Genomic DNA, 14790 nt, shown 5'->3' with positions numbered 1-14790 from the left:
GAAAACAGACACTTATTGTCTCATATTCTAGAGGCTGGAAGTCCAAAATGAAGGCAGGACCATGCCCATTCTAAAGGTTTCAGGTAGAATCTTTCCCTGTCTCTTCCTAATTTCTGGTGATGGCCATTAATCCTTGTTGTTCCTTGCGTGCAGCCATATCACTCCAACCTCTGCCTTTCTCATCACATGGAACTCTACTCGTGTGTCTCCTTCTTCACGTGACATTTCTCTGTTATAAGGACACCAGTCATATTGTGTTAGAGAATACTCTAAAGACATCTTAATTTGATTACATCTGCAAGCACCTTGTTCTCAAATAAGCTCGTATTCACAGGTACCAGGAATGAGGACTTGAGCATATCTCTTGAGGGGACATAATTCAGCCCATAACACCAAGTTGTGACTGTGTTTCTTTAGAATTGCTGTGTGTCTGTGCCCACGGTCACCAAATTCGTTATTGCTAATATGCTGAGGTGTGGGGAAGTCCAGGGAATCGGTCTCTATGACAGGCAGCCATAGGAGTCTCTTTTCCCATCACATCACACTCTACTGTCGTTGTCAGTTCCCCATCAGTGGGGATCGTCTGTGTGTCATGCGGAGAGTGTGGGTTGGCCTCTGATGAAGGGAAACCTAAGTCCTTGATCTTTCAGGTACCTAACTCAGGGCAGAAAGGCAGAGACCCAAATGCCTTCTCTGAGATTATCTTTTGATTATATATCTGGAGCGCAGAAGCGTCATGGATGTGATACATGATCCAGAAGTCAAAGTGACTATTCCCTAAGGGAAACATTAACTCTGTTCCGATTATGCTGAGTGTAAAATGCCTCGGAGTGTCCTATCCACTGTGCTCTGGCTGTCAGTGCAGAGGAAGACAGGAGGAGACCATGGAGCAGACGCAGCAACACACCAGGGACCTGGACTCCTCCACTAAAGGGGCATAGATGGCCAATTCAGCAAAGGCGTTTGAGGACCTCTGGTCTGTCTTATTCATTTCACTGCTCAGGAAGGATACATGACTCAAGTAAATTACATGTTATCAGGTGGATAACCAGGACACAGCACATACAAGTGAGACTATAAGGAAGGCCGTATAGCTCATTCATGCCCCTTTACGTGATAAAACATTGACTTTCTTGTTTTAATACATGCAGTGGTTGGTATACAAATCACAATAGTGCAGACATTAAGAGGGCAGCCAGACAGCCTGGGTTTGGAACCTGTTTCCTCCACTCATAAGCAGTGTAATTTGGGGCAGGTTCCATCATCTGTAAAATGGCGATGATAATGATACTATCTGCCTCACCGAGTTGACATGAGGGTCAAATTCAAATGTATTGAAAGCACTTAGGACATTGCTTCACAGAGATAAAGTGTTAAGGAAGAGCTGATGCAATTATTATTATTGTTATCCTTCCCTTATAACCAGAGTGACCTGAACGTAGGACGTTCCACTGCACTGTGGAGGTGTGTTCACTTCCCTGAAACCTCAGAGCAGTGGGAGCTACAGTGGGGGCAGGACAGCAAAGATGAGCGCAGGCTGAGCGTACAGTCACCCAGCGTGTGGCCATAGGGAATCCTCCCGAAAGCATGGCCAGTCGTTGTGGAGTCCGGGACATTTCCAGAGAAAAGGATCCTGGGGCTGGCAGCAAACAGTGGGAGGTCAAGAAAGGAAGGCTGAGATTTATCAGCTCGTCCATGACGAGGGGTCGGTTTGGAACCCCTGACCCCAAAGGCAAATTATGAAGATGATTTTGTTGTAATTCTGATGCTCTAATGGACTGATGAGGGATACAGAAAATTGACTTCTGTACTTCTGAGTATACACACCCATACCGCACTGCTTGTTTTTCATTCTTATATCCACGTCACATGCCCTCTCTTGTATTATGAGTGCATGTGCCTCTGGACAAATGTCTCTCACCTGTCTCCTTTCTAGACAGTGGCTTCTAACATGCAATTAGCCTGAAGAAAAGATAACCATGCTGTGAGACTTTAGTATAAATCAAGCCCATGCTATTTTATTCTCCTTGTCTTTTACCTCACTGAGGGGCTCTCTAAATAGAGGAAACATTTGAAATCGGATTTATGAAATTCAGATTCAAGTTTTCTTTTTTCCTACGTATTTTGTGGTCTTGTTCAAGTCTCTTGATTTTGTTTCAGATGAAACAAAAGCCCATTTACAGATGGGGAAACTGACACTCAGAGAGGTATCTAGCTAGAAAAGAGAAAGACAGGAATTGAAAATCTAGGTCTGTGCAACTCAGTACCCACATTCTTTCTGTTTTGTGGCACTCTGCGCAAATATTGAAAATGATTAAAAATATAGGTATTTGCAATATGTAGATATTTGTATTTTTAATCATTAATCTTAGAATGAACACACACTTGTACACCTAACTGTATTTTCCATACAGTATCTCAGTCATCCCCACCATCTAGGTTTCCTCAAGGGACCACGTAATGATGACTCTTAAAATCATTGCTGTGCAAGGTGAGAGGGAAATGGACAAGATGGTAGAGCTTGGGTCGGGGAACAGACTTGGAACACTGAACAGCAGGCAGCACTGCTGTTGGCAGAGGAGCGGAGAAGGCACTGTGGCTTGCCCATGCCATCATGGCAAAAAATAGCATGGAACAGCTGGTGAGCTGTCAGAATGATCTTAAGGAGGAAATGTGAAATGTCTCTGCCTGGTGTATTAATTGAGAGTGATTCGGACAGAACGGAATTGCCAGGGGAGGCATAACCAAGGTGGTAGCTCACCCTTCCATCTGTAATGTGGTTCTATGTCACGGGCCTTTCACATACATGCTACCCCATTTGCATACTCCCTCCCTCTCCCACCACCTGACCCCCCACCCAGAGATATATGTGCACACACCCAAAGGGATAACAGTGAACAAAAATACATTTTACGCACTTATAGATATTGTATCAAGAAAAAATTTAAAGAGACGTTGGACAGGTTAGGCATTATGACTTTTTGGGAAGAGAGATCTTTTTGAATAGTCACGGTGGCGTGCTCATTGGCTTTCGTTATTTCACGGAGTAGTTTAAATCTATATCGTAATTAAAATTTTTAACTGTCATTAAGATTTTGGCACGATCGGTGCATTCAGTGAAGGTGTGAAGGGTTGAAATGCAGACAAGGAAAGAACAGAGATAGGAATGACGGTCTCGAGCAGGATATGAAGTTATTTCTGCATTCGGAGGAGAAACAAATTGAGGACTAACCTCGTGCACCAAATTGCAAAGTTGCTTGCTTCTAGGAACAGTTTGGGTACCCTGAAATAGCTGGAGTCATGAAATCTTTTTTCTTTTTTTTCTTTTTTTGTTATTGGTAGCTAAGGAAAGAGCCATTGTAGCCAGAGAATTGGGTGTTGTGCTTTTGGATATGACCTTGAAGCGAGGCTGCTACCTTTTGGCTTCCATTTCAGATAATAAATCCTTCTCCCTCCCTCCTCTCCTGCTCAGGGAAAGATGAATGAGTCAGGTGCTTCCGAGATTTCCTGAGGAATGGTGTTAGTAAAAGCAGCAATTGGGCATTTCGAGTGCCACGGTCATCTGTACAGGGATATTGCTGAGGTTATTCATTTTGTTGTGCCCACAGTATAATGCTTTGAAGTCGAAAGCAAAGAGCAATCATTTGTCCAATAGATGGAATGAGAAGAAGCAGAGGGAGAATTTACATATGCCAAGGAGTCCAAATTAATTTTATAAAGCAGGGAATTGATTTTTCCTTGGATTTTGAAGTAACTGGCAATATTCGCAGCTATGGGGTGGAATTCTTTGCTTTTAAGATATGGAAGCATTCGGCAAATTGTTGTGAAGCACTGCTTGTATGTGATTTTAAGTGAATAAGGATGCCTCTATATAGCTATCTTCAGCAACTCTATGATGTACACTTTTGATGCTTTTTTTTACATTCAGGCAAAGAACGTGTATGTCTGTTTTGGGAATTAATGTCCTTTCCCAAACTAGCAATGAGTACTCTTCCCGTTCCTAATTTCCACACTAACTTGACAATTACTAACAAACACAATTGAACCTCTATAATGGGCAAACCTTGTGTTGCTCATAATTTTGGTACACCTGCTTCTTTTGCTTAAGTTTTAAAAATTTGGCCTTTCTCTTTTTATATTGATTACCAATAGGGTTTTTGCAAAGTCCTTAATGTAGTACCAAAAGTACCTCCATATATTTTAACTCCTATAAACAAAACAAGTTGTGGCCTTGTTGGAAAATTGAATTTCGTGAAAAATATACACTCTTTAAAAGCTCAAGGTTGGCTTCAGTTCAAACACGGGAAGCTTCTTGGTGATTTATGTTCCATTTGACATGGTCTATCCATTTTTAAGAGAGTCAGAGTACAATTACATTATCATGATGTAGAGGAAACAGGAATAATTCTGACCACTGATTTACCAGTAGCAAAATAGACTGATGGTCACAAATAGAAGTCTTCTAAGCCCATGGCATATCCAGGAGACACTACCATAGGCTTTAAGATAAGAGAATTGGATTTACTAATAGCTAAGAAAAGCTGAACAATCGGTCAGCTAACTTTCCTTCTATATTATTTGTGGCTGTTTAGAATGGATTGCAATACCAAAATTTTGCAAGTTCAAAGATTTAAATTACATGCAAAGCAGGTATACAACTGGATACTTTCTTCTTTAACATATATGGAGAAAAAATGTGTATGGTCATTTCCTTGCATTTGGGTCATGACTTCAAAATCTGTACCAATCAGAAAGTTTTTGTAGCCTTTTGTTTCCTGAAGCTGAGTATATTCATTATTGCTTAATTAATAATGCTGCATAATAAACCACACCAAAATTTAGTGGCTTAGAAAATCTAGTATTTATTCCCAAATTCACAGGACTGCAGGTTGACTGAAGTTTGTCTTTTCTCAGTTGGGCTCAGCATGGTAGCATCTTTTTTAGGCCGCAGGTGGGCTATTTCAGCTCCAAGCTGAAATTAGGTACAGGTCTGCTCTATGTGTGTTTATTCTGGGGCTCAGGCTGAAGGGTCAGTGGCTTCCCGGGGCACACTCTTTTCATGGTACATCCTAGAGCACAAAAGGGCAACCCAAACTATAGAAGCGTGTTTAAAGACTCTGCTTATATCACATTCACTTCCATTCTATTGGCCAGACAGGTCATGGTGAAAAGCCATAGTCATGAGGTGGGAAAGTACTTTCTTCCCACAGTGGAAAGACACTGTAAAGTTACACAGTATTCCAGAGAGTAAAGAAATGGGACAATAATCCAATTTACCACACGACCAACTCTAATTACCTCCTTGGTTACACTTGATAACCAAGTTTAGACTCTTCCAGATGGATAGGATATTAGAAGTCAACTAGTTTAACCTCTCTCCAAATGCAGGAATTCTTTCCGCAGCAGTCCCGACAGATGCATTTTCAGGAGCTGCTAGAGAGTTCTTCCAGTAGCTCACCCATGATTTTGCAAGGCAGCCTACTTTATTGTAGGAGAATTCTAAAGGTGGAAAAGAAATCTTACTTTTTATTCAAGCTGTCTCGCTATACACTCTTCCCACTCCTCAGAAGTCTGCATTCAGACACGAAGGTGCATATACACTCCTTTCTTCATGGGATAGTTATTGATGACAGCTAGTACATTTCCCTCCCAAAGTCACGGCTTTTCTAGTTTTCATAATCCTTCCTCAAAGGATGTGAAAGCATTTCCCGAAATTTCACCATTCTTGTCATGCTCCTATGGACTGTCATTAAAGCCTATGGGTGACGCTATTGGCGGAGTATTTATTAGAGAACGGGAAGCTCTGGCCTTTGCCTGACTCCTGTTGAGCAGAGGGAGAGCTCTGCTGTCTCCAATAGCAACACTCTTCTGTCCATGCCTCAAGAGTTTACGTAAAAGTTTTGTTGGGTTTTTTTTAATAGAGATTCTATCGCATTTCTAGGTCATATTGATTGTGCTCATGGTCATTCAACACCTCACCTCTTCTTCCTGAACCCCATTTTGATGGAATCATCCCGATCTTATACCTGGGCAATTGTTTATTTTTTTGTTTTTATTGGGGAACAGTGTATTTTTCCAGGGCCCATCAGCTCCAAGTTGCTGTCCTTCAATCTAGTTGTGGAGGGCGCAGCTCAGCTCCAAGTCCAGTGGCTGTTTTCAATCTTAGTTGCAGGGGGCACAGCCTACCATCCCATGTGGGAATTGAACTGGCAACCTTGTTGTTAAGAGCTCGCGCTCTAACCAACTGAGCCATCCGGCTGCTCTTGCAATTGTTTATTTTATATAAATGACTCTATTTTTGCTAACTTTTATCTTGTTTTATTCTCTGTTTTCTCAATACTCTGTAGCATTTGCATTCTGGCATTCATTATATCCCTCCCATATATGGGGAAGGTATGAACTTGGGACCATGGCCTCTCTTTCTTCATCCAAGTCACTGGTATAGATATTGACATGGTAGGTAGTTGTTAAGGACTTAATCCTGCGATTTACCCTGCAAGTTCTGGCCATCTGTTCAGTGGACCATCAATAAATCCTTGTAAAGTGTAAGCATTTTTCTCCATTGTGATCACAGAGATACTGCTAAATACATTGTCTGATGCTTTGTTGTGATTTTTATACTATGTTCACATCATCTCCTCTGCTTCCCATTTGGTAAATATATTTTCAAAAAAAAAATGAAATTAGTTTGTTGTGACTATTCTTTTTTTTTTTTTTTTTGTAAAACTGGGCCATTTTAATATTTTAATGTCTTTTTTTTTTTTTTACAATAGAATAAATACTTCTCTTGACTGCAGACATGTAAGCTGTTTGGTAGTAGTATTCAGAAACATCACAGTAAAGGTGGTTTTCTTGATTGGTGCGTAGTCTTCAATAATTATAAGGAGTTACTTGTATGAAACTGCCGTCAAACCAGTAAGACTGCATCCATCATTTCCAGGATTGTTGGTAACCTGGACATATTTTCCCCAAATAACTTTGTCTTCTTGTGTCACAAGGCCCAACTCACTCACGTTCACCTCAATGACCATACCTTTGGTAATAACACCCAAAGTTGTATAAAGTGGGGATGAAGGATTCTTTTTTACACCAGGGATTGGCAGGCAAAAGGTGACTTTCAGTTCAGTATGTGTTACATGTGCCTTCTTGAAACATAAGCCCACTGGCCTAATGAATCTTTCATATTTAGGTGGTTTTCAAGAAAAGCCGTCTCCCACAAAGCAGACATTAGTAACCATCCTCTTCCACACTTTCTTCTTTCTCTTTCCTGTTCGAATAACTTTTAATACCTCTGTTTCTCCCTGGGTACGAACTTTGGGCAGAGGGACTTCCCATTTTCCTGCTTTTTCTTTTTGTTTTTGTTTAATCATATTGGGAAGTACTTTACCTCGGGACTGTCCCTTTTTGTCCAGTGGATATACAGGTACTGCTCCTGGTAGAGTCTTTCCATCATTCTTTTGTTTGGTGTTTCTCTTTTCCTGCATCATGATAGTCTTTTTCCTCTGTATTTTCTCAGCATGACGCTGTTTATGGTAGAGTTTATCTTTGAGACCAATCATCTTTTTTACCTTCTTTGAACGTTCATGAGCCTCTCGACCTTCCTCCTTTCTCTTTCTCTCATGGTAATCCAAACAATATCCATAGTGCTTATGGTGTAACTCAATATGTTTGTTTTGTGGCATAGTTACCACCGCCTAGACACCAGGCACAGACCCCGGGGCGCCTAGAAGCTCTCAACTTTCGGGTCTCAGAAACTTGCAAGCCGACTCCATGCAACTGGCGACAGGAAAGCTGTTGTGACTATTCTTAATGAAGCTGTGCTCACTCATTGCATCTCGTCTTAGTTTCTAAAGCCCAGAGATCACAAATTCAAATGTTGAGAAAGGCCCAGCATGTAGTAAATATTTAGATCAGAAGTTGGGTGCAAGGCTGTTTTTATGAACAGAAACGTTCACCCTTCGCCTAGAAGAATTTTCCAGTTGAACAAAATCCCTATGTGAACCAATTTTACCTACCATTTTATGATTCCTCTTCAAAATAAACTTACTGGTCTGTTACTTGTGTAAATGCATATCTTTCTCCATTTTGAAAATGAGGACCATATTGACAGGACCATATGACAGAACATCTCCTGTCATAGATTTACAGAGGACCATAAAGGTCCCAGTTTAGGTCCCAACTCAACTGAAAAATCCCCTCTACTATGTCTCTAACAAATGATTGTATAGACTTTTTTTTTTTTTTACATCCATCAAACTAGGGTGATCTCACCATATCATGGTGCAGCTGCTACTATTGTTCCTTCCTTTCTGTCTCAGAGGAAAAATTGGCTAGCACCCTTTCCACAATTGAGTCTACCTGTGTCCCTGGCCTCCTGCCCTTTTGTCTCTTCTGGGATTTCAAGCCATCTGTTACCGCATCCCTATTTTATCTGTTATATTTCCCCTCCTCTACCTCCTCCCCATCTGCTCACAACATGCTCAAATATATCTGACTTTTTTTTTCGTTTTTTTGGTGATTTCACTGAAGGGCTTCCCCATACTGACTTGAAGAGAGTTTATATTCCTTAATACAACATTCAAAGCCTAGCATGCTTTGGCCTCAAATTACCTTTTTATTCAGCAAAACCAGTTTCTCTCTAGCCTATATATACTATGCTCTAGCCAAACTCATCCACTGATCAGACTTCATGTTTCTCTTAATCTTTGCACTTGGCCAGCCTAGTCCCATTGCTTCAAATGCTATTTCATCAATCTCATTTTCACTCCTTTCATGTGCTGAAATCTTAGATGTCCTTCAAAACCTAGCCTGTCAGTCACCTCTTCCATGAAGCCTTCCTTGCTCTCCCTAGCTAAATAATCATTTCCATTGAAATCCTGTTGAATTTTGTTTGTCTGTGTTATTGCCTTGACCACTTTCTGTATTTTTATCAGCTTATTTTCTCATGTCTTATCTCATCTACTCAATTGTAAAACCGTTGAAAGTCTGCACTATGTCTATCCATCTTTACATCTTTAAAATCTAGCACAATTCTTTGCATGTAGTATGTGCTCAATAAATGCTTATGGACTGATAAAATAATTAATTCTGAGATGCATTAATAATTATCAATCTAAGTATTTTTCAAAATCACACTCAACTCCCTATATGTTAGTGCAGTCACTATTGAGATTTATATAAACCAAATACTCCCCCTGTAAAACAAAAGAAAATAACCTTTATTTTTTTTATCTGGTATGTTACAGATACTAGACTAAGTCTCTTTCATAAGTATTGCATATGTGTTACTCCATTTTTATCTCCTTAAAGATCAAGTTTGGCAGATTTTTTGTTTTTTGTTGTTTAGATGAAGAAACAGAGGCTAACGTTTTTAAATAAATAAAGTATTACTTATTTCAGAGTTGGAAAGCCAGATCTGGACATGGAAGTCTCCTGAGAGAGCACGGTTTATGGATACATGTGATGGGGAGAGCAGAGAACTAGATAAAAAGATGCCTGGATTTTTTTGGTTCTACTTTTGACTTACTATGTAACTTAGGGAAGTATATCTTGTGCTTTTCCATTTGTAAAACTGAGATTCATATACAACTGTACAAAATATGTGTCCCCTTACTTACTTCCCTCCAAGAGATTAATGAGAAGATTTCTAAGGAGCACTTTGATTTTCTCTGATAAAAGAAATAGGTAGGTATGAAGTGAAGCATTTCCAGCTTCCATTGAAGGTTTTCAAGAGGGTGAAAACAGCCTTTTAAAAATTATCAAAGTAAAAGCTAGAAAAAGAAAGAGCCATGTACATTTCAAATCAAATCAACAATTAATGTAGAACATTTAATGATCTTCTGTTATGTGTATTGTGCATTACAACTTACCAGGAACTTTTACATATATTATCTCAGTTGGTTCTCATAATTACTCTCTGCAGTACAAAGGCTAAGTATTTTTGCTGCCATTTTTATAAGAAAGCTAATACTCAGGCCAAATCCTCATATGTTACATGACTCATATGAAACAGTCCAGGATTAAACTCAGGCTTCCTGGATTCAAAATCCAAGTGTAGAGATCTTGCATCTCTATGGTTCTGTTGACATGACAGAATCCAAATGGAACCATCCACATTCTGTCCACAACACTGGATTCAGGATTAAATTTAAATCCTATTTCCTTTATAAAGCCTTTTCAAACCATTCTAATTTAAAGCCAGTTCTCCTTCTTCCATATTTTTTTTTGTCCTTAAATAGATGATAAAATATCAATTAGAATTCTTGTGAAAACCCAGAGATTATCCTATCAGGTGATTCCCTGGAAGCCTATGGTGGGTTTCCGTATTCTTTCCTTACTTATAACAGGTCCTTGGAATGCATTCCAATTTCCATTGTTCTTGATGATTGCCACCAACCATTTCATCCTTGGGACTCAGCATCAGCAGAAGGTGTATTTGAAAAGTAGAGACGATTGTACTCATTTTGGAATGAATGCCTAACACAGTATCCTGTAGGTGCTCAATACATACTTGCTTAATAAATGGCTAGACTATTCGGTGATTCTGGACAGGGCAGAAGTTCAGAAAGTTTGGTAAGAATACTGGAAACAAAGGTTGGTTCCTGATACTGGAGGATCTGGGAAACCAGGCGGAACAGCTTGAAATTTGCCTAGTTTGCAACCTTAAAATTATTGGCTCCAAGAAATGGGTTTGCTGGATTTTGTACTTCTAGTGCAAATTCTACTTTAGAATTCAGCAAACTCCTGGCGTTCTGTGGTTTTTTTTTTTGTTGGTTTTTGTCTTTTAAATTCCACCGGGACCTCCTCTCACCAGTGCCACTTTGCTGGAGACTTGTGAGATGTAAGACAGGCAGAAAAAACCCAAGCGAATCGAGGAAGGCTGTTAAAAGCACTGATTTCTCTGATGTCTCAGTTTGTTAACTAAATTGCAGGTTGTATCACTTGGCCAGAGACAGCTGACAGGCAACTCTGCCTGAAAAAGTAGCAACTCCAATATGACACGTATACTTTAGTTTCATTACAGGCCGTGGGTATCATTATTTTCTAGGCCATCACAGTAAATATGGTGATTATATGCGTCCCTTGGAACTTTGGGCTGACAGCGTAGTTGGGCTGTGTAAAAAGTCGGGGCTGGTGCCCTAATGTAAATGACAGCAAAAGAGATCTCCGGGCCCCTTAGGAAGGAGGCAGAAGTTCATGACATGAAAGTTCCACAGGCCTGCTGAAAATCGTACCAATTAGGATTGTAATTACTTTGCTTATAAGCCAAATTTAACATTCCTCTCTCTAATATTTTTTCTGCAACTCCAATGTCCAAAACTCTAAGACATCTGGATCCAACAGCTGCATATTGCTAAGAATTTCAGCAATCAGCAGACGCAGTGATAGTTGTTAAACTGGTTAATAAGATGTAGCTTCACCATGGCCATAAAATGAACATTTTGAAATTCCCAAATGTATACCGAACTCCAAATAACAAGTCCTCTTTAGATGCCTGAGGATTGGCTCTCCACCTCTTCTTAAGGGTCCATCTCTATTGGTAGGGTTGCCTGGAGATGGTTAATTTGGACTTCTAGTATGTTAGAAAAGGGATGGTTCCCCCATCTGTACTATACTATGAAGTAACTACTGTTCCCTGGAAAGAAAATATTTGGGTGATACACCTTGTGCCTTCTCATCCCTTATCTTGTTGGTGGGATTGGATGGAGGGTCTGCACATGTCTGATGAGACCCCTTTCCTTTCTTTATCCTGTTTAGACGGTTCATCTGCCTGCACTAGGCACCCCCAGGCTAGTTTCATCTTTGCAAGGGACATAGCAGAAAGGAACATGACTAGAAATATCAGTAGGAAGCCTGATGTGTGGCCAGGTCCACATCTTGTCCCAGACCTATTCCCCAGTTCAGCTCCACAAGCTATAAAGTTTGCTGGTCCTTTAGCCTGTGTCTGTTGCTCAGTTGGGCTTGGAATTCAGAACGGAGAGGGCTGATTTATTGCCCACTTAAACCTGAACATGGTAGAGTAGCAATTCTGTTTTTCTAGCTGTTAGATTGCAATGAACATTTTTGATTTATTTGGCAAGTGTGTTATATAACTAAAATAAATTTTTTTTCAATATCATGGTCTGCTCAAAATTAAATGGTAGTTCTAGAGCAGTGGCCCACGTTAATTTTTTTCTTGATGATTATAGCCTTATAGATATATATGAGCTCACAGAACTAAAAGTGTGCTTGCATAAAATTTATATGTACTTTTCTACACAGAGTGGTCTGCTCTTATGTAACTTTCAATAATGCATTTTGTTATCGTGATCTTTGCCGGCATTTATTAATATGATTGTTTACTGGCTAAATGTACAATTCCTGTTAGTGTGTTTCTGAGTTAAGGTGAAGATAGCTACCACACTTCAGTGTTCAGAAGGAAGTCTATTTTGTTTAAATCGGACCTTCGGACCTTCGTAGGAGGCAGCCTAACAGTGATAGATTTTTCTGTTGAGCTTCAGTCCATGAAAAGTACATTAAAGCCTTGAGCTGAGCCGTCTTTCTGAAGCAGCAGTTGGGTCATTACAATTTGGCAGGCACTGAAGATGCATATGTGATTTTATTATCGAGTCCACTTAATTCATCCCAATCCTTCAAAGGGGAAGGGATCTAAAATTCCTTGAGCATTTTCTATTATGTGCTAGGTGCCTATATATTTTGTTTTATCCTCGTAACAAGCTTTTGTGGTAGGTAATATTTTCCCAACATTAAACATGATAAAATTGAGGCTTAGAGAGTTTAACCAATTGGGCCAAGAACACATAGTAAATGATGGAGTTAGAGACCAAAACCAGACCTGTCTTACTCAGAAGCCTGTGATGGGTAGAGTACATTGGAAATTCAAAGACAGAAATGTCTGCAAGAAGCAGGCTGATAACACAAGTGATTAAAATGGAATGGGGTATAAGAAAAATCTTTTTTTTCTTTCTTTTTCTTGAATCCGATGGCCCTCTTGATCTAGCTTTTGTTGAGGTTCAGAGAACGTGCTAGTCATATGGTGATAAAATTATTTCCCTTTCCTCTTTATCCTACTATACAAAAAAAGGAAGAAAGGAAGGAAGGAAGGAAGGAAGGAAGGAAGGAAGGAAGGAAGGAAGGAAGGAAGGAAGGAAGGAAGGAAGGAAGGAAAAAGAAAGAAAGAAAGAAAGAAGGAAGGAAGGAAGGAAGGAAGGAAGGAAGGAAGGAAGGAAGGAAGGAAGGAAGGAAGGAAAGAAAGAAGGAAAGAAAGGAAAACATGATAAATGGCAACCAACCCTCAGCTTTTGCATCTGACAGACGCGACAGGGAGTGGCGGAGATGGTCGTGAACTGGAGAACCTGTGCCTTTTTCCCCAGCCAACCCTGACCTTTTGTTTTTGAAATGTTATCCCAGTGTTGCTAAATCTTACCATTTTCGAAAGAACTTAATCAATCTAACTATTCATGACAGCCCTTCTGATGTTTAAATGCTGAAAACTAATCCACATTTTAAAAAAAATTTTGAGTTGCACCCCTTTAAAAAATAAAAATTATATGCATCTGAGGGCCTGGTATAGCTAGCTGTACATTCTGAATTTGTACCCTCTGCATTATGCAATGCAATTAATAAGTACTACTGGGGAAAAATCATCAACAGACAAATATCAAACCTAGAACAGTTTTCACTACCCTTCTAAGAAGTATGTCCCCCAGATCTAGTACATTTGTGTACTATACCACTCTGGGGGTAGGCGCAGGACTCCCAGTCCTCTCTCTGCCCTTCACCAGCGTGGAGATGAGATGTGTGTGTCATGGACGCTTGGATTTGAGATGCCCTGAGCACTTGTTTAGATGCCCTGAGCACTTTCTTCCACCATTGGCATGACCCCTCCCAAATCAGGTATTCCCTGGATAGACCTGGTTGTCTGGTGAGCAAAGGTGGTATGGCTCATCAGCAGTCATCATTTGGCCATTTAATCAGAAATGCATCCACCAGTCTGATTAAGGAAGGTATCTCTGCGTGTAGATAGCTTCCTAAGGTATTTGCCTTTAGGTATTTGCCTGCAGAAAGTTTCTTGAAATCAGTACAAAGTAGAGTAGCCAGAAATATTTCTATGTTTGAGAGTTTGAGGAATTTTTTTTCTGTACTCTTTCAGATCAGGTTTGTTGGATAGATTTAGTTACACTCATCTAATTCCTTGTCTGTATCACTATTACTTCATTTTCTCTTCTTTAAGTTTGTCCTAGCTTCTGACCATAAACACTACCTTAAACGACTCACAGGTATCACTGGGCATGTGTGTGACTAGGTAGCAACAGTAAAGTTGGTTCACAAGGCTGAAACATGGCTGCTCTCGCGTCACTTGGATGATGTTTTCCCTAATGGACTCTGGACCTCTGGACCAAGGTCACATATAAGTGCAGCACAAATCATTGCCTTTGTAAACAGTGAAAACACTTTTCCTGCTGGAAGAGAGAGGGTGCCTACCACAGAAAGCAGGGGAGTTAGCCACGGAGCACACTTGGGAAATAAAGGATTTTATTCCTATTTATTTTGAGTCTATAGTTTTCTAAACCCCAGGAATGTAATTGGGCCATTATCAAGGAAGCATGTGCCAGGGGATATGGAGAGGGTCCTTTGGGCAAAAGAGAAAATCTTCTCTAAGATTTAACTTGTTTATGAACCTTAGAAAATGCTTTCTCTTTGTGTGTACATGTTGAGCTCTGAGAGTCTACCTTAACGTGCAAAGGTTTTTTTTGTCTTGGCAAAATTAGTGAACTTTTAGAAAGCAGA

At 40.0% G+C, this 14790-nt stretch overlaps 2 protein-coding genes across 8 annotated transcripts in view; one reads left to right on the top strand and one right to left on the bottom strand.

Moving 5' to 3' along the window:
- Window positions 1-14790, top strand: part of NRXN3 (neurexin 3) — a 1454076-nt gene that overhangs the window by 1253687 nt on the left and 185599 nt on the right. The window lies entirely within an intron of this gene.
- LOC117023085 (ribosome biogenesis protein NSA2 homolog) lies at window positions 7197-7682 on the bottom strand. The gene has a single exon (XM_033107565.1). It carries the CDS (start codon window positions 7680-7682, stop codon window positions 7197-7199), a length of 486 nt encoding a protein of 161 aa, XP_032963456.1.

The sequence above is a fragment of the Rhinolophus ferrumequinum genome, chromosome 6 (genome assembly GCF_004115265.2).
Source record: "Rhinolophus ferrumequinum isolate MPI-CBG mRhiFer1 chromosome 6, mRhiFer1_v1.p, whole genome shotgun sequence".
Taxonomy (NCBI): Eukaryota; Metazoa; Chordata; class Mammalia; order Chiroptera; family Rhinolophidae; genus Rhinolophus; species Rhinolophus ferrumequinum.
This window is presented reverse-complemented; position numbering and strand designations above follow the sequence as displayed.

What these genes read in the sequence shown, in the direction of transcription:
- LOC117023085 (XM_033107565.1), bottom strand. Translation starts at nt 7,682, where the DNA reads ATGCCACAAAACAAACATATTGAGTTACACCATAAGCACTATGGATAT.